The 22279-nt window shown below is 37.6% G+C and overlaps 3 protein-coding genes across 4 annotated transcripts; all 3 read right to left on the minus strand.

Moving 5' to 3' along the window:
* Positions 1-440: 440 nt before the first annotated feature.
* LOC148297981 (uncharacterized) lies at positions 441-3357 on the minus strand. The gene has a single exon (XM_088250997.1). It carries the CDS (start codon positions 2658-2660, stop codon positions 2058-2060), a length of 603 nt encoding a protein of 200 aa, XP_088107123.1. The 5' UTR covers positions 2661-3357; the 3' UTR covers positions 441-2057.
* Positions 3358-3702: 345 nt separating this feature from the next.
* LOC110761984 (B3 domain-containing protein Os06g0194400-like) lies at positions 3703-5644 on the minus strand. Its single transcript, XM_021964573.2, has 6 exons — positions 5428-5644; positions 5238-5333; positions 4917-5126; positions 4628-4834; positions 4487-4534; positions 3703-3852 (listed from the first exon to the last, which is right to left on the minus strand). The coding sequence occupies exons 1-5, from the start codon at positions 5542-5544 to the stop codon at positions 4487-4489; spliced, it is 678 nt and encodes a 225-aa protein (XP_021820265.1). The 5' UTR covers positions 5545-5644; the 3' UTR covers positions 3703-3852.
* Positions 5645-6673: 1029 nt separating this feature from the next.
* Positions 6674-9283, minus strand: LOC110761891 (B3 domain-containing protein At5g42700-like). Of its 2 annotated transcripts, XM_021964477.2 has the most exons (5): positions 8680-8980; positions 8488-8583; positions 8187-8387; positions 7486-7692; positions 6674-6924 (listed from the first exon to the last, which is right to left on the minus strand). In XM_021964477.2, exons 1-5 carry the CDS (start codon positions 8827-8829, stop codon positions 6886-6888), a joined length of 693 nt encoding a protein of 230 aa, XP_021820169.2. In that variant the 5' UTR covers positions 8830-8980; the 3' UTR covers positions 6674-6885. The 2 variants fall into 2 exon arrangements, with proteins under 2 accessions (XP_021820169.2, XP_088110133.1); XM_088254007.1 differs by lacking the exon at positions 6674-6924 and having other exon boundaries at positions 6962-7692; positions 8680-9283.
* Between the last annotated feature and the right edge of the window lie 12996 nt (positions 9284-22279).

The raw sequence follows: 22279 nt of genomic DNA on the forward strand, positions 1-22279 counted from the left end.
TCAATATCACTTGTATATAATTGAAAAACGTTTTAACTGTTAACTTTAATAAATAGTTTGTTCATGCTCTTTACTTGTTTGCTTTTTCTAGGGAATTTTTTTTTTTTTTTTTAGGTGAGACCCAAGGGTATCCACCGCCGGCAGCAATGACTAATCCCTTTCGCCGCGGGAGCTCTCCTAATGGAGGTAAACGGCTGGCCACGAAATGCGCTCCATTCCCATGAGCGGAGATCGAACCCCAATGGAAATTTTTATTTTAAGTTATCTTTTTATAAATTTTTAAAAAAAAACTTTTCTTTTCTATTGTTTTGATTGGAAAAAAAAAAAAAAACTTTTCTTAGAGAAATGTCCATTGTTGACCAAGGAAACAGCGCAAATGAAAAACAATAAGCACTATGTTAATGTCACGTAGTTGAACATAGGGGGATTTTGATTAAATGTGGGCCCCATATGGCCTGGGCCCCACGGACACATTTATTTCGGGGCACCACTTTTTGGCTTGAAACCTAACCCCTTGTCCTCCACCTGGAGAGTGCGGAATTCTCGGCGCCAATTATCTAAACAACCAACTCAGCGTGAGTGAAGTCAATTAATCAGTCGCGCTATTAAATATTAATGAGCGGCTCAGAAGCTCGAACAGCTGGGGATTTCAATGGCTCATCGGCTTGGTCTGGTCTGTGACTCACCCAGGCACCCCACCGAAATTCACATAAAATAGGCAGTGCTGTAAACAATCAGAGCTCGTTCATTCATATTCATACATACATGACATGTTACAGGCATGTTGGATTTATTTGTTTTTTTGCAAGCTGGAAAAGCTAAAAGCTTTTTTGGCAAGCAAAATAGTAGCGTGTGTCCATTTGTCTGTCCCACCACAAGAAAAATATATAAAAACAACAAAAAAAAACCTTCAACCACGGCAACAGCTCACCACTTGGCTTTGTTTAGTCAATGCTTGCCCATGTTGAAGAATTGGATTAAAAAAAGAAAATAAATATATATATGATGTGGTGAAATGGGAAAAAAATCTGCCAATGGGTTCCCACCACAGTGGTGGTGGATTCCCCCTTCCCCCCATGGCACCCAGGATCGAACCCCAGTGGGGTTTCTTTCCTCCAATGTAACCAAAAAAAATGGGAAAAAAATCTTGGCTTTAAGGAAAATGTGGTGTGCTGTGATTGGCAACGAAGTCAATTGCTTTGCTTGTATTGATTGCCATGGAAAAGTTTTAGGCTCTGAATACCCACATGCCCATAACATGCAATATAGCTGTCTTTCTTTTTATGAATATATGGAGAAAAGGGGGAAATTAAAGATAAGAATTAGCTCCTGTCCATTCATATTTGCTCATCGTGTGCTCATACATACATATCCCTAGAGGGACACCAAATATGATTGGGGATGACTGACTCATCTGCTCAAAACTACAACTATCCATAGAACCTGAAATTGGTATCTATGTAGAAGGTAAAAGGGTTGAGTGAGAAAAGGGAAATAGAGAGAAGGGAGTGAGGAGATAAGAGGATTAAACAAGGAAGAAAGCCATTTGAAGACAAAATAGGATACATATGGATTTTGGAAAGAGACCTATAAACCACAATTTGGTTCACTTACGTGAAGGCAACTTCGGTGCATTTGCATCACAGTTTCAGTCAAGCCAATACAAGGCACATGGTTTCTATGCATATGCAAGTTGTTTCATTTATAGATAAGGACATCACATAGGCCTTGATGGCTGAGCAATTCTGAGACCTCTTTGAACAAATATGTTGTTTTTATGCATGTATGGACTTTAGTCAAGTTGGCTAGAACAGATGTGCCCCCACTCTGCATTCACCTATCCCAATCTGATCACAGCAGGACAGGCCATGTGCTTGATAGAAATATTAACAGAGTTTGAGACAGTATCTTTTAAGTATAGAATTTTGGGTTTACATAACTTGACTAGGTCAAGAGACAGAAACCAACCAGATCATAGATTGTTATGTTTATGTTGGAGAAAAACAAGAAAGAAGCAATAAGTAAATTCAACCACTACAAGAATGATCTGAAATAAATTACCTAAGCTTCTGATCCTTGTGCCTGTTGGAGTGGTAGGTCCTTCCAGGCATCAAAAACCTGTCAGAAATCATAACATCACTGACACTAGAGATTTGCAGCTTTTTTGTTTTTTGTTTTTTAATTTCAGAGGCCCAGAAGAACCCATTCAAAAATACAATTTTTAATGCCATGGCCTGAGAAAGTGAGAATACAAAAGAAAGCAGAGTGGGATGAGAGCTGTCTTGAACTAAGTTTTGAGGGAGACACATAGATTGAGAGAGATAGGTGAAGAGGGAAAGAGGTGCTGGGTTTTGGCTTACAGGGGATCGATGAGCCTGCAGAGCAATCTGAGGCAGATTGAGTGCTTCCATTTTCTTCCTGTTTTCCTCCACCAAACACTGCTGAAAAGAGCTCTCGTATGATAACTTAGAGTTAGCCGCCACCATTTTTCCCGAGAACCAAACGGAAGATCTCTCTGCCTCTGTCTCTGTCTCTTCTTCTCCTATTTTTCGTTGGATGGAAGAAAGAAGGGAAATGGAGGCAAAATAAAAAAAATAAAAAAACCCTCTTTGGTAGTCGACCGTTAAGTTCCTTTCCACTGCATTGAGTAATGGAGGCATCACAGTTGGAAGCTGATTAGTCAGCAGCAGCCATTCTTTTTTCTTTTTGTTAATTATTTATTTTCATGTATTACTTTTTTCTTTCTTTCAATACAAGCGATGGTCTATGTATTACCTTTATCCTCAAACTGATTACATGCACCTAGTTTTTAGCTTTAACTGCTATAAAACTGGTGTTAGAGCACTCCATCAATTAATTATCATCACATCTCAGAGGGTTCAAATTTAACGTCTCTAGTGGCCTATTAACTTGTAAAACTGGTGAAATGTGTTAATGCAGCCGGAATTTGTGACAGGTTATTAAAATTTTGAAAAAACAAAGCTGTGATTGGCATGAAGTCAATTGCTCATTTGCCTGTCCCCATTGCCAGGTTCTGAAGCACCTGAATCTTCTATAATAGACAATGTATACTCGTATTTGATCATAGCTTCAAATTTTTTGAGTTAAACAAGAAAGCCATTGCAAGACAAAATAGGTTGCTTCTTGAATTTTGAAAGAGACCTAAAAACCATAAGTTCGTTCACTCAAGTGAAAAGCAACTTCGTGCCAATGCATCCCAGCATGTCAGTCGAGCCATTATAAAATGCATGGTTACATTATAAACACAGACGGATGCATGATCTTGTGCTCTCATTTGTGTTCCGTTTTATACGAAAGTTATATCGGTTAGAGGCAGGAAGCTCGCATTAATAAATTACAACTTTGTATCCTCTTTTTTTTTCTTTTCCAGATATGGTAAATTAACCCATCTCATCGGACCTCTCTCACAGTAGAACAGACCATGTCCTTGATATGTTAATAGAGTTTTAGACAATATAGAGTTTGGGAAACCATAAGCCAAAGAGTGAAAGTATGACTTCGTGGTGAAAAGGAAAAGTCCTGCATATAGTGAATTGGGGTGTTGTGATTGGCAATTAAATCAATTACTTGCGCTGATTGCCATTTGCAATGATAAAGTTTTAGGCTTTGAACCCACATGCTCATAACATGCAATATAGTTGTCCTAGCTGTCCTCTCCACTCATATTTGCTCATCATGGGGTCATATATATATATCTCTTCAGGGACACCAGTGGAAATTAGCATCAATGTAGTGTTTTCTATTAGACAAAACATGTACCTTTCTAGGAACAAATAGAGCTCACTGCAAAACAAATGCAAGTCTTATCCCAATCCCCAAACTTCTTTTTACCTGCAAAAAATAAAAGGGTTGTAAGAGAATGGGAAATGAGATAGATGAGAGAATCAAGACCGACAAAATCTCTACAAGGAAGAAAAGCCATTTGAAGACAAAATAGGCCGCCTATATGGATTTTTGAAAGAGACCTATCAACCAAAAATTCATTCACTTGTCACTTGTGAAGGCAACTTTGTGTACTCGCATCACAGTATGTCAGCCAAGCCAATAGAAGCTACATGTTTTCTACATAAATACAGACAGATGCATGCCCTACGCCCTCATTTGTGGTCCTTTGCCTATGCAAGTTGTTTCATTTATAGATGTAGTAACTGCCACTCTACATATGATCATGGCAGACGTATATCTTGATGGCCGAGTAATTCTGATACTAATCTGGTCTCAGGTAGATAAGCTCTTGGAAATATTGTTCCATTTTACTTCAGCAGAACAAGCCATGTGCTTGATAGAATACTTAAAGAGTTTGAGACAATATCTTAAATATAGAATTTCTGTATCCATAAGTAATTCTATGACTGGGTCAAGGCACAAAACCCAGATCATAAATTGTTATTTTCATGTTGGAGAAAAACAAGAGAGAAACAATAAATAAATTCAACATCTACAAGAATGATCAGAAACCAATTACCTATCCAGCTGAGCTGCCTTCAGATCTTTTTGCTCTTACAATGTACACCTAAACAGATAACACAATCAATGAAATTATATAAAAAATGTAAAAGTAATGTATCCCTGAGACCCCAAATCAAAATGTGAAATAATCAATCACCTTAAATGCAGTAGGCCGGATCAATTGAAAAACCAATGCATCCCCTTCCACCAAAGCATGAGCAAATGCAAATTCTTTCCATCCAGCTGAGAGTCCAAATCTTTGCGCCAAGTATCGAGTCGGGTACTCGTTGCCATCTACATCTACCAATGTCATAACTTCATCACCCTTTGGGAGGTTCTCCATGCAGAACTGGCGTTTAAGACACTGTTGCCAAAATCAGATAGATAAATTACTCCTTACAATTACCCTCTACTGGTTCATCAAATTGACTTGCTTAATGTTTTACCAAAAAGAATCCACCACTGATATAAGATGGGATTATCGTTTTCACAATGGTCGGGTTATCGGATCCCAAACCCGACTCTAATTTCTGAGCTTCATGCAATGCGGCAGCTCTGGCTTCACCTGAAGCAGAAGCGTTTGTTCGGTTCCACAAACCCTTCTGCCAACTAGAGTGGTAGGACATTCTGGGCATTCTTACTCGTTCAACAAAAACCTGTGAGAAATCATAACATCACCAAAGATTGCAACTTTCTTTTTTTCATTCAGAAGACATAAAGATTGAAACTTTGAACAATTAGTAGAGGGGAAAATGAAATCGGCCCACCTCTTTGTAAACCGGGGAAGAATGATTCGAGACGCGGGTGGATCTCCGGACCTGAACAAGATGCTTCTCGAACGTACGAGGCCTCGCGAGCTCCACCTGAGAAAGTGATCGTACAAGAGAGAGCAGAGTGAGAGATGTTTTGAGTCAGAGAGAGAGAGAGAGCTGAAGAGGGAAGGAGGGGTTGGCTTACAGGGGCTGGATGAGCCAGCTGGGCAAGCTGAGGCAGATTGAGTGCTGCCATTTTCTTCCTATTTTCCTCCAAGTTCTGCCTACGAGACTCCTCGTATGACAACTTAGGCTTAGCCATCACCTCTCTCTCTCAAAACTTAGGCCTAGCCGAAGCTTTTGCCCTGCTATGGGGTTCTGGGGTTCAGGAGAGTTGTATAGACTATAGTGGAGGGAGACTCTCAAAGTTTTTTTTATTCAAAAAAAAAGGAAAATTTTCGAATTTCCGATGATAATAATTTCATAAACATTATATATAAAGAGGCTATCACAAAACATCCCTAAGGTTTACGAAACAATAAGATTGCATCCTTAATGTTCTTTTGTGTCATTCGTGGTCTATGTGTGATCACAAATGGTCCCTGCCGTTAGGTTCTGTAAAAAACTTCGTTAGTTTGCTGACGTGGCATATATATATATATATATATATATATATATATATTACAAAACATCCTTGAGGTTCACGCATCTATCACAAATGGTCTATGTGAAATTTTATTTTTTATGAATTTTAAATTATTTAAAAATATATATTGTATTTTAAATACACATGACAGTATATTATTAGAGATGTGGGCTCCACATATATGTCACATCAACAAATTAATTGAGTTTTACAAAAATAATTAAAAATTCACAAAACTTAAAAATAAAAAAACCAAGGGAAGGGTTCATAAATGGTTCTCAAGGTTAAAATCCTTCTATAAATGGTTTTTTCATTTTTAAATTTTATGAATTTTAAATTATTTTTAAAAACCTTCATTAGTTTGTTGATGTGGCATATATGTGGAGCCCACATCTTCAAAAATATACTGTCACGCGTATTTGAAATACAATATATATTTTTAAATAATTTAAAAAGAAAACCAAAATTTTATGAATTTTAAATGAAAAAATGAAAAAATTTCGCAAGGACCATTTGTGATAAATGCGTGAATCTCATGAATGTTTTGTGATATATATATATGCCACGTCAGCAAACTAACGGAGTTTTTTATGGAACCTAACAGTATGGGCCATTTGTGATCACACATATTAACCTTGAGGACCACGAATGACACAAAAAAAATCATTAAGGATGCAATCTGATAGTTTCTTAAAACCTTAAGGACGTTTTGGGATATTAAGCCTATATGAAGATAATGAAAGATTTAGGCTGCGCTGCACATTCACTTTAAGGCTTTGGACCCCTTGTATTGGACATGATCTATTGGTCCAGTTACTTGTAAAAGTGGTGCCTCTTTCTTCAGATACATATGATCATTTGTGAATTCATAAGCCAAAGAGTAAATTAATCTAGGTCAAGAGAGTACATAGGAAATATGCATTTACAATTCGTAGAAAATGTCATTAGTGGACGATGCATAAGCTCTACAGGAATGATCCCAAAACAATCACCAACATTGACCCAACTTCGCAATAGTTAAAGCTTTTTGCCATCTTCCATCCTCAAAATGTACACCTGAAAAGATACATAAGATCAAAAGTAAAAACAAAGTTTCCAATAAATGTAGCAAATGTGTTGGAAGTTAAACCAAGCCCATTCCAAGCCCAAGCCCAATTCAATATTTTATCGTACCCTAGTAAATGCATCAGGATATTTTCCTTGTGCGTAGTTGTTTTTTATTTCTAAAGGAGCAGAGGCATGCTCCCGGTTTTCGGGGTTTCCAGGTCTCTAAACTGCTTTCTCTTGCTTTGTAGCACAACGTCTCTCAAAAGGTGGTGTTGTCCTATTTTGTATTCCAAGGGTGTGGTGTTGCCGAACGCATATAGAGGAAGCTGTGTATTTTGTCCTTAGAGATTCATTCAAGACTTGATTCTCTCCTTTGCTCTGGTTCTCTCTCTCTCTCTCTCTCTCTCTCTCTAGTTATTTCAGTTTTGTGTGTGAGAGATATAAACGATTCTTGCTTGATTTTCTTTGGGCTTTATCTGTGTGCTTGCTGTGTTATTTGGTTTGTTTGTCTGTGAATTTGCTGGTGTGGGTTTTTAGTTCTACAAAATGGTATGTGTCTTCATAATTTACCTTGAATGATGTACGGCGAATCAACTGAAAAACCAATGCATCCCCATCAACCAAATCATGAGCAACTGCAAATCCCTTCCATCCACCACTGAGTCCTGTCTTCCGGGCCAAGTATATAGTCGGGTACTCGTCGCCATCTTCATCTATCAATGTCATTACTTCATCACCCTTTGGGAGGTGCTCCTTGCAGAACTGGACTTGAAGACCCTGTTGCCAAAATTAGATAAGAGTTATTACAAGTTCCCATCTACTGTTGAATCAAACTGACTGTTCCTACATAGTTACACAATATGTAGCACACTGTAACAAAAAAATATGAAGCAGTACATTGCTCTATAACACACATTAGTTTACAATTTCGAACCCGATAGAATATCCATTAACAAGGAGTAAATTGGTCCTTCAACTGGTTATGGGGCAGTACATATGAAGCAGCACATTGTAACCAAAAAAATATGAAGCAGTACATTGCCATAGAAACACTTAGTTTACAATTTCGAGCTGGATAGAACATCCATTAAGGAGTAAATTGGTCTTTCAATTGGTTATGGAGCAGTACATTGCACAAATAAAGTAAACTACAGTGTTAAAAATATGGGGGATTTTAGCAAAACAAACAATGCCACACCAAAAGAACACAGAAAAGTAACATGACAAAGTGAAAAAGGTGAGATTGTGAGCAAATAAAGCGACTTGATTACCAGCCAGAATCCACCAGAAACATGAGATGGGAGCATTGTTTTTACAAAGATCGGGTGATCGGATCCCAAACCAGACTCTAAATTCGCAGCTCTCTCCATGGCTTCAGCTCTGGCTTCATCCGAAGCATATACCCGGTTCGACAAATCCCTGTGCCTACTAGAGTAGGACTTTCTGGGTATCATCACTCGATCAACAACAACCTGTCACAAATTGTAAGATCACAAAAGATTGCAACTTTCATATGTTTTTTAAAAAACAAAAACTTTGAACAAGTAGTGGAGGGAAAATGAAAGAACCCACTTCTTTGTAAACAGGGGTAGGCAGGTTTGCGACACGAGAGGACCTCCTCACCACAACCATCTGCTTCTCGACTGTCCGAGGCTTCGTCCGCTTCATCTGAGAATGAAAGATAAAGTGGAGTGACATGTTTTTGCATAATGGAGATAGGTGCTGACTGAGAGAAGGAGGGGTTTAGGGTTTAGGCTTACTTACAGGGGAGGGTTTGGGAGAAGATGTAGTTTTAATAGCCTGAGCAAGCTGAGGCAGATTCAGTGCTTCCATTCTCTTCTTGTTTTCCTCCAATCTCTGCCTACGAGACTCCTCGTAGGACAGCTTGGACTTGGCCATCACCATTTTCCCCATAACCAAGCAGAAATATTTCTGTCTCTGTCTCTATCTCTGATTTTTGTTTCAGTTTTGAGTGGAAGAAGGAAGGAAAATGGTGGCAAAGTCTACATTTAAAAGACCCTCCTTGCGAGTCGACCGTTAAGTTCCCACTGCTTTGAGAAATGGACGAATCACATTTTGAAGTTGATTATTATTATTATCCTTAAATTATGCTTGTGACTTGTCAGTGGACGTAGTTATATCCTTTTACTGCTGTAGCAGTCAATCAATTGGCGTCAAATCATATCAGACGATTCAAATTCAAACTTTCAGATTTACCCTCTCTAGTCCGGGTCTAGTAACTTGGTTCCAAAAAAAAATAGTATTCCGGTAACTTGTAAAACTGCTGGAAGAACAATTGTAAAGAATTGGGGTGGCTGTGATTGCCATTTTCAATGGAAGACCTCAGGTTCTGAAGCACATACAGCTGTCTTGGTTCTTTTTTTTCTTTTTCACATAAAATGGTTTTTGTTTATTTTTTTCACAAAACAACATGTACAAAGAACCAGAATTGGCATATATATATATATGGTTTAGTTAGACCAACAACTTAGTTTGAACCTTAAACTTAACCACTCTTCTAGGGACTTTTGGCTCTGATACCAGGTACTGGCCCAGACTCTTAAGAGCAAAATTTTTCTCAATCAATTTTAAGCTTTCGAGCGGAAGGTAGTGTAGAGACGTAGAGAATAAACATAATTATTATGAGGAATTCAAACATACAAAGCCAAAACCAAGGATAATAATATAGAGAAATTAAATACGATATCAAACGTAGTATCATTAATATTCAACAAACTTACATAGAAGCAGGGAAGACAGTAGTGCTTAACAGAAGCTTCGCAGAAGCAGCACTTGAAAACACTCAAAACACTCAAAACACTCCAAAACACTCAAAACACAGAGTTTATTTTCTGCTTGAGAGGCGATCTTTTTCGGTGCTTCGCAAAGGAGGAGAAGCCCTTCATTTAAAGCCTCCTGGCTGTTGACGTGTCAATTAGAGGCAGAAGATCACAAAGCAGCCTACAGTAGAGCGGCATCTTCACTTTAATGATTCTGTCCGAACGTTCACGCAAGCGGCCAAAAAAGGAAAAAGGCAGACTCTTACAAAAGGCAAATAAAAACAGAGTAAAAGCAGGAACGTTGCTTTTACCAGAAAAACGTAAAAGTAAAAAGCTTTATCACAAATTACAGTAAACACAAATTGTCTTCTTATCAGACATAATATTACTTGGGCCCACCATAAAGATCCGAATGGAGATCTGGATGAAAGTGGTCAAGCATGTCTTCATTAGCAAAAGGGTCCACCTCATCTTCAGGTTGAGTGGCGGAAGCTGATGCCATCGACTCGTCATCTAAATCCAGGATCTCGAGGACTTTCTTTTTCAAATCTTCTTTTGATGAAGAAGAGCCTGGCTGATCTATCAGCATCTGTAGCCTTTGCGAAACACTTAGACTGGCAGGAGAAGTGGCCAAAGGCTGAGCAGCAACAGGATCAAAGGAGGGAATAATTGCTGGGGTGATCTTGATAGGAACTAAGTGGTCTCTTGTGAATTTATCCCACCAACGAATTAAGATACTGCGGACTAAGTTAGGAATATAGGTCCATTCTTCATCAATGTCTTCCGAGATGACATATTCCCACTTTAATATCCAAGGTAGCTCATACATTATCATGAACCACATGAACAAAGTCCTTTGATCAGGATGATTTTTATTCCATTTACAAAATTTCATTTGAAAAGACTCCTTAATTTCAGGAGGAAGGTATTCCATAGTAGGACCCCAGATAAGGAAAAAGCTCTTGAACCAATTTGGGAGTTCTTTCAGAGCCCGAAGCTTAAATTGGATGAACCAAGTATGAGAATAGTTTTGATTTTGAAAACATAAGACATATTCCCATGCTTTTTTATAATCCCAGAAATTATATGAATATGGCCTAATTTCAGGATGGATAAATCTTTTAGCCCTTTCAGGGCTAGGACCCCATTCTTCCAAGGAAATAACATTTAGAATTTGGATTTTGGAAAAGGCTATTGTGTTGGTATTTTCACCCCTATGACGATGAACTATATTAACAGATTTAGTTTCAATTAGGAGAGTTTCATAGAATAGACGGGGCTTATTTAAGGGAGGAAGGTTATCCCTTAAATATTTTTCAGCTAGAAAATTCGGATGTTTGTCCAGATCATTCATTTCAATAATTGCTACAGACATATTCATATATTCACGGAATGGATTTTCAGCAATCTGCTTCTCCTTACCCTTATTATATGGAGAAGAAGTCATCAAGGGCTTTGGATCAGTCGGGGAAGACCTAGCAAGAGCTCCTGAAGAGCTCCTACTTGGAGTCATTTGTCCGGAACTCCTGGTTCGCACCCTGCAAAAATTCTCGAGTTAAGAAATCAGGGAGCGCATTAGTTTCACCTTTAATAAATTCAATATCAAAATCGAAAGCAGATAGTATTCCTTGCCATCTTGCGAAAATTTGTTTTGATGCTAAATTTTTTACATCTTTAAACAGAATGTCTTTTGCAGCCTTGCAATCCACTCTTATCAGGAATTTTTTATTTAAAAGATCACTTTCGAATTTAGAAACAGCATGGACTATGGCTAGCATTTCTTTCTTAACAGTAGAATAATTCTTTTGAGCCGGTTTCCAAACTCCAGAAGTGAATCTAACCAGTTGTTCTGAATTATTGACCTTCTGTTTTAGGATTCCTCCATACCCGATTTCTGAAGCATCTGTTTCTACTATTTTAAAGGCTTCGGGGTTGGCTAAGGCTAAGCAAGGAAGTTCTTTGACTTTAATTTTCAACCTTCTTACCGCTTTAGTGTGTTCTTCTGACCAGGGAGTTGGGTTCTTTTTCAACCTTTGGTATAACAATTTTGAATCTTGAGCCAAATCTTTATAAAAATCTTTTATATAATTAAGACTTCCTAAGAACCTTTGTAACTGTTGCTTGTCCCTTATCTCATCAGGGAATTTTTCAGCAAAGGATATTGCTCGATCAATAGGAACTATCAGTCCCTTATTAATATTGTGTCCCAAAAAACGAATCTTTGAAGAAAATAATTTCATTTTCTTTGCCGAAACCACTAATCCTGCATGCTTCACAACTTTCAAAAAGATATTTAGATGTTTAAAGTGTTGTTCTAAAGAATTAGAATAAACCAAAACATCATCAATATAAACAATGGTGAAAGCTGTGTAAGGATTAAATATATCATTCATAATATTTTGAAACTCAGAGGGAGCATTTTTTAGACCAAACGGTAAAACATTCCATTCGTAATGTCCGAAGGGGACATTAAAGGCTGTTTTGTACCTGTCTTTTTCTGCAATTTGAATCTGCCAATATCCCGATTTCATATCAAATTTAGAAAAAATTACTGCCTTATTCAATCTATCCAAAAGGTCCTTTTTATTAGGAATTGGATATCTAACCCATTTTAAGGCTTTATTAAGAGGTTTGTAGTTTATCACCAATCTAGGTACCCCTCTTTCTAATTCTGCTGCGTTTTCTACATAGAAGGCAGAACAGCTCCAGGGAGATGAGCTTTTCCTAATTAACTTTTTCCCTAATAAATCTTGAATTTCAGATTTACAAATTTCCATTAGCCTAGCATTCATTTGAATTGGCCTAGCTTTGGTTGGGATTTTCTTTTCATCAAAATCAGGCTCATACGGCAATTCCACTATGTGTCTTTTCCTATTCCAAAAAGCATTGGGTATTTCGGCACAAACTTGATTTTCAAACATCTTTTGGACTTCTTCTACCTTTTCTTTTACCCTATTGTCTTGCAGTTGTTCCTCTATTCTTTTGTACTGCAATTCTTCTTTCAGGTGATATAGATAACTTTCTTTCTTCTTTATCTTTTCCTGAATTTCATTAATATACTTATGCTTGGGTGGTTGAGAGAACCTAAAGACTATAGGTTGACCCTCTACCTCAGTTCTTATTCCCTCTTCAGAAACAGAGAAAGGATAAAGCATATTAATGAAAGGGGTTCCTAATATCAGGGACTGGTTTAATCCTTTCACCAAGACAAAAGGGGTTTCAAAGCAAATTCCTTGATTAAGTACAGCAGCGTCAGATAATTTAAACTGAATCCCCATCCTTTGACTATTGACTGCTGTGTGTAGGACTTGGGTAGTTTTCTGAAAATACCTCGTTGGTACAACACCTTCATTTATACAATTAAGATCGGCTCCAGTGTCTATCAGCCCTTCAACAGTAAACTTGTAGGTTTTATTAATAACAATAGTTATCATAGCATACCATTTTTGTGATATTACCTTATCTATGCTATTAATGAATCTCATAGTATTAACTTGTTCTTCCTGTAGGGTTTCTCTTGTTACAGGTTCTATTTTTTCTTGAAATTCTTCCATTAGGTTTTCGAATTCTAATTGCTCAGATTTTTCTTCTGTATCTTTTTCTGAAAAAGGACGATAGAGTTCTAAAACTCTAACCCTATTTTTTAACTCTCTAAGTTCTTCTTTCACCTCATGGACCTCGCACTGAAGGTCGTTGAGCGTAGGTTCCTTTTTATGAATTTTATCATTCATTCTGTTTACTATAGTCTTAAAACTATAGTTTTCAACTGGTTGTCTTACATTAGCTATGGCCGGTTGGGGATTATTTGGTCCGGTTCTAGCTAACGAGATATAACTTTCCAAAGCTTCTCTCTTCTTTTCTGGATCTTCTATTTTATCAATTAAGTCTACTATTAGACTTTCTTCTTTTGTTAAGACACATATTCTCAGATCTTTAAATTGACAGGCGCACTCTTCCTCGCTACCTGAGCTAGTCTCAGCATCTGATTCAAACAATTCTTCATTTTCTAGTTGGGCTAGTTCGTCATCACTATCTTGTTCAGAACTAGATGAATTAAGCATTATTTGGCAAAGCTGTTGTTTAAGGTCTTCACTTATGCTTAGGTTACTGATTTTATCCTTCATTTTGCACTCAGATTTATAATGTCCTACTTTTCCACACTTATAGCATGTAGGGACAGCTCCTTTCTTTCCTTTACTAGCCTTTTTGCTAGTATCTCCTGTGTATTTCCTTTTTCTGAAAGTTCTATATGGCTTCTTGGGTTCAGACTTATATTTCTCGTATTTTTTAGTCTTACGCCCCCCAAATTTCTTTCCCTTTTTGTATGTTTTATGTGAATATGATTTTATTGGTTCAAAACCAAATTGTTCACAAAAGTCACCTAATTCCTTTTTTCCTAGGGCCTTTTGCTTATCAAGCTGTTTTCTTAATTTCATATCTGTGCAAAGAGCTAATCCTTCTGCGCAGATTTCAGAGGACAATTCCCCATAGGTGTAAGACCCATAAGGAATGACACCACCATTTTTCTCTTTAATTCTATTCCTAACCTTTTCAGCGAATAGAAGTGGCAATCCTGAAAGAAATTTCTCTTTCCAAAAGTCAGCATTACAGTCTTGCCTAGTGAACACCTTGGAGTAAAACACGTCCTTATACCACCTAAAATGGGACAAGGTAGGACACTTAAGGTTCATTAAGAGTTCTCTAGACCTGTCGTGCTGTAATTCTGTAGTTCCCACAAAATGTAGAGTAATTGTGTAAATTAGTGAATTTACCGCATCTTCCTGGTAAATGTTTTCACTTTTGATTAATCCAGTTACTGGGTCTTGTACATTCTGCTGACCAATAGCCACCTGGGCGTTCAGGATTTGGGCTCTTGCTGAGTCGCTTAGGTGGAAATCCCACCATCCTTTTAATTGACCTACAAAGCCTGCGATGATAGCTTCAGCCACCCTCTTATCTCCATTTCCTTTTATCTTAGAGGCTGTAGCGTACATCATCATATGTTTCATTGCATTAATGATCTGATATTCCGTTAGACCATCAATATTCCATTCTACTATGGAGCTTCCATCATACTGAGCGGAATTCCACATTCCATCTTCCTCAAACTGTAAATCTACTGGAGTGGGTCTGGGGTAGTAATTTCTTGTTTTAGCAGTTTGAGTGAATTTCTTTTCATTTGTTAACTTATTAATTTCAGGTCGTTCTTCCTTAAACATCGTTTCAAGGTCCTCTATTTCTCCTTCAGTGAGAACCGACACTTGAGGTCCTTTTCCTTTATCTGACAATTTTACTTCTGATAATTTCTTTGCCAGGATATCAACAAAATTTTCATCTTCTGACAATGTTCTTCCCATCTTAAAGTTTTTATTATCTAAAGGGGGAGGTGGTTTGAAGAACACCTGACTACTCATTTCCTTGATCCTTTTAGTTTCTGAGGGACCGGGGTCGGATTTCTGCTCCTTTACAGAAACAGACGTTTCAATCCTAGTGACTTGCTTTCCTAGAGACTGCAGAAACAGGTTGGTGTAATTATTCTGCTGAATAACTGCGCCTATATCCTCTTTACTCGCTGTGCGAAAATTATTGGCGCTATCATCAAGGAAAGTGGTTTCTTTGTAGGGAGCCGCTATCATATCTTTCTGTTTAATTACCATCTCGGGTGGATGTACGGCTTTTACTGATTTCCCATCTTTGGAAGTGTAAGTCGAGAATGGGCTTCCTATCATCTCTATATGGCTCCTATATTCAGGAATGTCATATTTCTGAGCACACCAATCTAACCACGTAAAAAAGAAACAATTGAATTTCTTTTCTTTCATAAAGGCGGTATGGGCTTTCCAGAGATGATTTTGCCTATGCTCCTGAAAGGCTGTTTCAAACCAGATTCTTTTATTAATATTTTCAATACTCAGATAATTCCTTTTTATCTTTTCGTGTTCTATTTCGAAGGATTTTAACATATTTATTTCAAATTCTACATCCGAGAAGGAAGGCTCGGGTTGAGGTGGATTCATCCTAATTCCTGGGTTTGGAAGGGTTTGCTCAAACCTGTAGGCTGGCCTTTGTGTCTGTTCCTGGGTTCTCCTAAGACCTGCCAAGATCATTCTGTCATGGTCTAGATCGTAAGCTATATCAGAGGAGGTGCTCGACCTATGGGGTTCTAGGTTGGATCTAGAGGGTGCTAGATCAATCCTAGAGGTACTCGACCTATGTGGTTCTAGGTTAGATCCAAAGGGCGCTAGATCAATCCTAGTTTTTCTAGCGTTGGAGAATTGTATTTCTACCTCTCCATCAGCGAATTGGGAGATCCGAGTAGGTTCTTGATTTTCAAGGGGCTTCTTTGGGACTATTTCATCCAAAATCCACTTTTCTGGTAGGGTTATATCACTCCACTTTATCATTTTTGGGACTGCCACGTTTGATTTTTCAAGGTTGGTTTGGAACAAGGTAGTTTCACCTTTGCTGTCTAAATCTTTAGCTTTGGGACAGACAGTGTTCATAACCTTATATGAAACCCTATAAATGATCGCTAGATTTTGGGATCCTGGGTCCATATCATAACCCTGAGTTTGAATATTTAATGTTAAAGCTTTTAAGACATTTACGTCGGAAAGTGCAACAGAAAAGTTTGGGAAACAGTTAAAGTATATCGGACCTTCCCCTAAGGTTGACTCAACTATTCCTAACAAGGAATCCGTGAACTTTCTATGTCTTCCATCTCTTACACAAAGCAAGATTGAACTGGGCAATCCTGTTCTGGTAAGTGGTTTCACCGCTACCTGCACCAATCCTATGTGCAAATAGTTATAATTTCTCTCCAGATGCTGGTCGATTTGACTCTGGGTGAATAGCTGAAAACTATCTTTTTTATCAATGACAGATATCGTTTTTTCAACAGTTTTTATTGCGTAATCAGATCTGAACTTGAAAGATCCTTTATAGTATATATCAGTGATGGGTACTCTGGGTATATCCCAGTTGCACAACTCCTTTTCTACGTCCCGCATGATTATTTCTTGAGAGTTTTTAACTCGTAGGGTTCTATGGCTAGGATTGTTACTAGAGCTTGCTTCTCCAGAAGAACGGATAGACAACATTCTCCTAAGGCTTGCCATTTTAAAATTCTGGATTTTATGCTTTCCTTCTGTTCTCCTCCTAATTCAAGGTTGCTAGTCCCTGCCTAGGTCTCTCAACGCCTTAGCTTAACGGGCAACGGCTAATGAGCCTATCTGACAGCTAGACAACTCGATGACTAGTGAGTAAAGGAAACTTGACAGAAAAACCAGAAGATTAAACCAACAACTTAGTTTGAACCTTAAACTTAACCACTCTTCTAGGGACTTTTGGCTCTGATACCAGGTACTGGCCCAGACTCTTAAGAGCAAAATTTTTCTCAATCAATTTTAAGCTTTCGAGCGGAAGGTAGTGTAGAGACGTAGAGAATAAACATAATTATTATGAGGAATTCAAACATACAAAGCCAAAACCAAGGATAATAATATAGAGAAATTAAATACGATATCAAACGTAGTATCATTAATATTCAACAAACTTACATAGAAGCAGGGAAGACAGTAGTGCTTAACAGAAGCTTCGCAGAAGCAGCACTTGAAAACACTCAAAACACTCAAAACACTCCAAAACACTCAAAACACAGAGTTTATTTTCTGCTTGAGAGGCGATCTTTTTCGGTGCTTCGCAAAGGAGGAGAAGCCCTTCATTTAAAGCCTCCTGGCTGTTGACGTGTCAATTAGAGGCAGAAGATCACAAAGCAGCCTACAGTAGAGCGGCATCTTCACTTTAATGATTCTGTCCGAACGTTCACGCAAGCGGCCAAAAAAGGAAAAAGGCAGACTCTTACAAAAGGCAAATAAAAACAGAGTAAAAGCAGGAACGTTGCTTTTACCAGAAAAACGTAAAAGTAAAAAGCTTTATCACAAATTACAGTAAACACAAATTGTCTTCTTATCAGACATAATATTACTTGGGCCCACCATAAAGATCCGAATGGAGATCTGGATGAAAGTGGTCAAGCATGTCTTCATTAGCAAAAGGGTCCACCTCATCTTCAGGTTGAGTGGCGGAAGCTGATGCCATCGACTCGTCATCTAAATCCAGGATCTCGAGGACTTTCTTTTTCAAATCTTCTTTTGATGAAGAAGAGCCTGGCTGATCTATCAGCATCTGTAGCCTTTGCGAAACACTTAGACTGGCAGGAGAAGTGGCCAAAGGCTGAGCAGCAACAGGATCAAAGGAGGGAATAATTGCTGGGGTGATCTTGATAGGAACTAAGTGGTCTCTTGTGAATTTATCCCACCAACGAATTAAGATACTGCGGACTAAGTTAGGAATATAGGTCCATTCTTCATCAATGTCTTCCGAGATGACATATTCCCACTTTAATATCCAAGGTAGCTCATACATTATCATGAACCACATGAACAAAGTCCTTTGATCAGGATGATTTTTATTCCATTTACAAAATTTCATTTGAAAAGACTCCTTAATTTCAGGAGGAAGGTATTCCATAGTAGGACCCCAGATAAGGAAAAAGCTCTTGAACCAATTTGGGAGTTCTTTCAGAGCCCGAAGCTTAAATTGGATGAACCAAGTATGAGAATAGTTTTGATTTTGAAAACATAAGACATATTCCCATGCTTTTTTATAATCCCAGAAATTATATGAATATGGCCTAATTTCAGGATGGATAAATCTTTTAGCCCTTTCAGGGCTAGGACCCCATTCTTCCAAGGAAATAACATTTAGAATTTGGATTTTGGAAAAGGCTATTGTGTTGGTATTTTCACCCCTATGACGATGAACTATATTAACAGATTTAGTTTCAATTAGGAGAGTTTCATAGAATAGACGGGGCTTATTTAAGGGAGGAAGGTTATCCCTTAAATATTTTTCAGCTAGAAAATTCGGATGTTTGTCCAGATCATTCATTTCAATAATTGCTACAGACATATTCATATATTCACGGAATGGATTTTCAGCAATCTGCTTCTCCTTACCCTTATTATATGGAGAAGAAGTCATCAAGGGCTTTGGATCAGTCGGGGAAGACCTAGCAAGAGCTCCTGAAGAGCTCCTACTTGGAGTCATTTGTCCGGAACTCCTGGTTCGCACCCTGCAAAAATTCTCGAGTTAAGAAATCAGGGAGCGCATTAGTTTCACCTTTAATAAATTCAATATCAAAATCGAAAGCAGATAGTATTCCTTGCCATCTTGCGAAAATTTGTTTTGATGCTAAATTTTTTACATCTTTAAACAGAATGTCTTTTGCAGCCTTGCAATCCACTCTTATCAGGAATTTTTTATTTAAAAGATCACTTTCGAATTTAGAAACAGCATGGACTATGGCTAGCATTTCTTTCTTAACAGTAGAATAATTCTTTTGAGCCGGTTTCCAAACTCCAGAAGTGAATCTAACCAGTTGTTCTGAATTATTGACCTTCTGTTTTAGGATTCCTCCATACCCGATTTCTGAAGCATCTGTTTCTACTATTTTAAAGGCTTCGGGGTTGGCTAAGGCTAAGCAAGGAAGTTCTTTGACTTTAATTTTCAACCTTCTTACCGCTTTAGTGTGTTCTTCTGACCAGGGAGTTGGGTTCTTTTTCAACCTTTGGTATAACAATTTTGAATCTTGAGCCAAATCTTTATAAAAATCTTTTATATAATTAAGACTTCCTAAGAACCTTTGTAACTGTTGCTTGTCCCTTATCTCATCAGGGAATTTTTCAGCAAAGGATATTGCTCGATCAATAGGAACTATCAGTCCCTTATTAATATTGTGTCCCAAAAAACGAATCTTTGAAGAAAATAATTTCATTTTCTTTGCCGAAACCACTAATCCTGCATGCTTCACAACTTTCAAAAAGATATTTAGATGTTTAAAGTGTTGTTCTAAAGAATTAGAATAAACCAAAACATCATCAATATAAACAATGGTGAAAGCTGTGTAAGGATTAAATATATCATTCATAATATTTTGAAACTCAGAGGGAGCATTTTTTAGACCAAACGGTAAAACATTCCATTCGTAATGTCCGAAGGGGACATTAAAGGCTGTTTTGTACCTGTCTTTTTCTGCAATTTGAATCTGCCAATATCCCGATTTCATATCAAATTTAGAAAAAATTACTGCCTTATTCAATCTATCCAAAAGGTCCTTTTTATTAGGAATTGGATATCTAACCCATTTTAAGGCTTTATTAAGAGGTTTGTAGTTTATCACCAATCTAGGTACCCCTCTTTCTAATTCTGCTGCGTTTTCTACATAGAAGGCAGAACAGCTCCAGGGAGATGAGCTTTTCCTAATTAACTTTTTCCCTAATAAATCTTGAATTTCAGATTTACAAATTTCCATTAGCCTAGCATTCATTTGAATTGGCCTAGCTTTGGTTGGGATTTTCTTTTCATCAAAATCAGGCTCATACGGCAATTCCACTATGTGTCTTTTCCTATTCCAAAAAGCATTGGGTATTTCGGCACAAACTTGATTTTCAAACATCTTTTGGACTTCTTCTACCTTTTCTTTTACCCTATTGTCTTGCAGTTGTTCCTCTATTCTTTTGTACTGCAATTCTTCTTTCAGGTGATATAGATAACTTTCTTTCTTCTTTATCTTTTCCTGAATTTCATTAATATACTTATGCTTGGGTGGTTGAGAGAACCTAAAGACTATAGGTTGACCCTCTACCTCAGTTCTTATTCCCTCTTCAGAAACAGAGAAAGGATAAAGCATATTAATGAAAGGGGTTCCTAATATCAGGGACTGGTTTAATCCTTTCACCAAGACAAAAGGGGTTTCAAAGCAAATTCCTTGATTAAGTACAGCAGCGTCAGATAATTTAAACTGAATCCCCATCCTTTGACTATTGACTGCTGTGTGTAGGACTTGGGTAGTTTTCTGAAAATACCTCGTTGGTACAACACCTTCATTTATACAATTAAGATCGGCTCCAGTGTCTATCAGCCCTTCAACAGTAAACTTGTAGGTTTTATTAATAACAATAGTTATCATAGCATACCATTTTTGTGATATTACCTTATCTATGCTATTAATGAATCTCATAGTATTAACTTGTTCTTCCTGTAGGGTTTCTCTTGTTACAGGTTCTATTTTTTCTTGAAATTCTTCCATTAGGTTTTCGAATTCTAATTGCTCAGATTTTTCTTCTGTATCTTTTTCTGAAAAAGGACGATAGAGTTCTAAAACTCTAACCCTATTTTTTAACTCTCTAAGTTCTTCTTTCACCTCATGGACCTCGCACTGAAGGTCGTTGAGCGTAGGTTCCTTTTTATGAATTTTATCATTCATTCTGTTTACTATAGTCTTAAAACTATAGTTTTCAACTGGTTGTCTTACATTAGCTATGGCCGGTTGGGGATTATTTGGTCCGGTTCTAGCTAACGAGATATAACTTTCCAAAGCTTCTCTCTTCTTTTCTGGATCTTCTATTTTATCAATTAAGTCTACTATTAGACTTTCTTCTTTTGTTAAGACACATATTCTCAGATCTTTAAATTGACAGGCGCACTCTTCCTCGCTACCTGAGCTAGTCTCAGCATCTGATTCAAACAATTCTTCATTTTCTAGTTGGGCTAGTTCGTCATCACTATCTTGTTCAGAACTAGATGAATTAAGCATTATTTGGCAAAGCTGTTGTTTAAGGTCTTCACTTATGCTTAGGTTACTGATTTTATCCTTCATTTTGCACTCAGATTTATAATGTCCTACTTTTCCACACTTATAGCATGTAGGGACAGCTCCTTTCTTTCCTTTACTAGCCTTTTTGCTAGTATCTCCTGTGTATTTCCTTTTTCTGAAAGTTCTATATGGCTTCTTGGGTTCAGACTTATATTTCTCGTATTTTTTAGTCTTACGCCCCCCAAATTTCTTTCCCTTTTTGTATGTTTTATGTGAATATGATTTTATTGGTTCAAAACCAAATTGTTCACAAAAGTCACCTAATTCCTTTTTTCCTAGGGCCTTTTGCTTATCAAGCTGTTTTCTTAATTTCATATCTGTGCAAAGAGCTAATCCTTCTGCGCAGATTTCAGAGGACAATTCCCCATAGGTGTAAGACCCATAAGGAATGACACCACCATTTTTCTCTTTAATTCTATTCCTAACCTTTTCAGCGAATAGAAGTGGCAATCCTGAAAGAAATTTCTCTTTCCAAAAGTCAGCATTACAGTCTTGCCTAGTGAACACCTTGGAGTAAAACACGTCCTTATACCACCTAAAATGGGACAAGGTAGGACACTTAAGGTTCATTAAGAGTTCTCTAGACCTGTCGTGCTGTAATTCTGTAGTTCCCACAAAATGTAGAGTAATTGTGTAAATTAGTGAATTTACCGCATCTTCCTGGTAAATGTTTTCACTTTTGATTAATCCAGTTACTGGGTCTTGTACATTCTGCTGACCAATAGCCACCTGGGCGTTCAGGATTTGGGCTCTTGCTGAGTCGCTTAGGTGGAAATCCCACCATCCTTTTAATTGACCTACAAAGCCTGCGATGATAGCTTCAGCCACCCTCTTATCTCCATTTCCTTTTATCTTAGAGGCTGTA

The sequence above is a fragment of the Prunus avium genome, chromosome 1 (genome assembly GCF_965620075.1).
Source record: "Prunus avium chromosome 1, drPruAviu1.hap1.1, whole genome shotgun sequence".
In the NCBI taxonomy this organism is placed as follows: Eukaryota; Viridiplantae; Streptophyta; class Magnoliopsida; order Rosales; family Rosaceae; genus Prunus; species Prunus avium.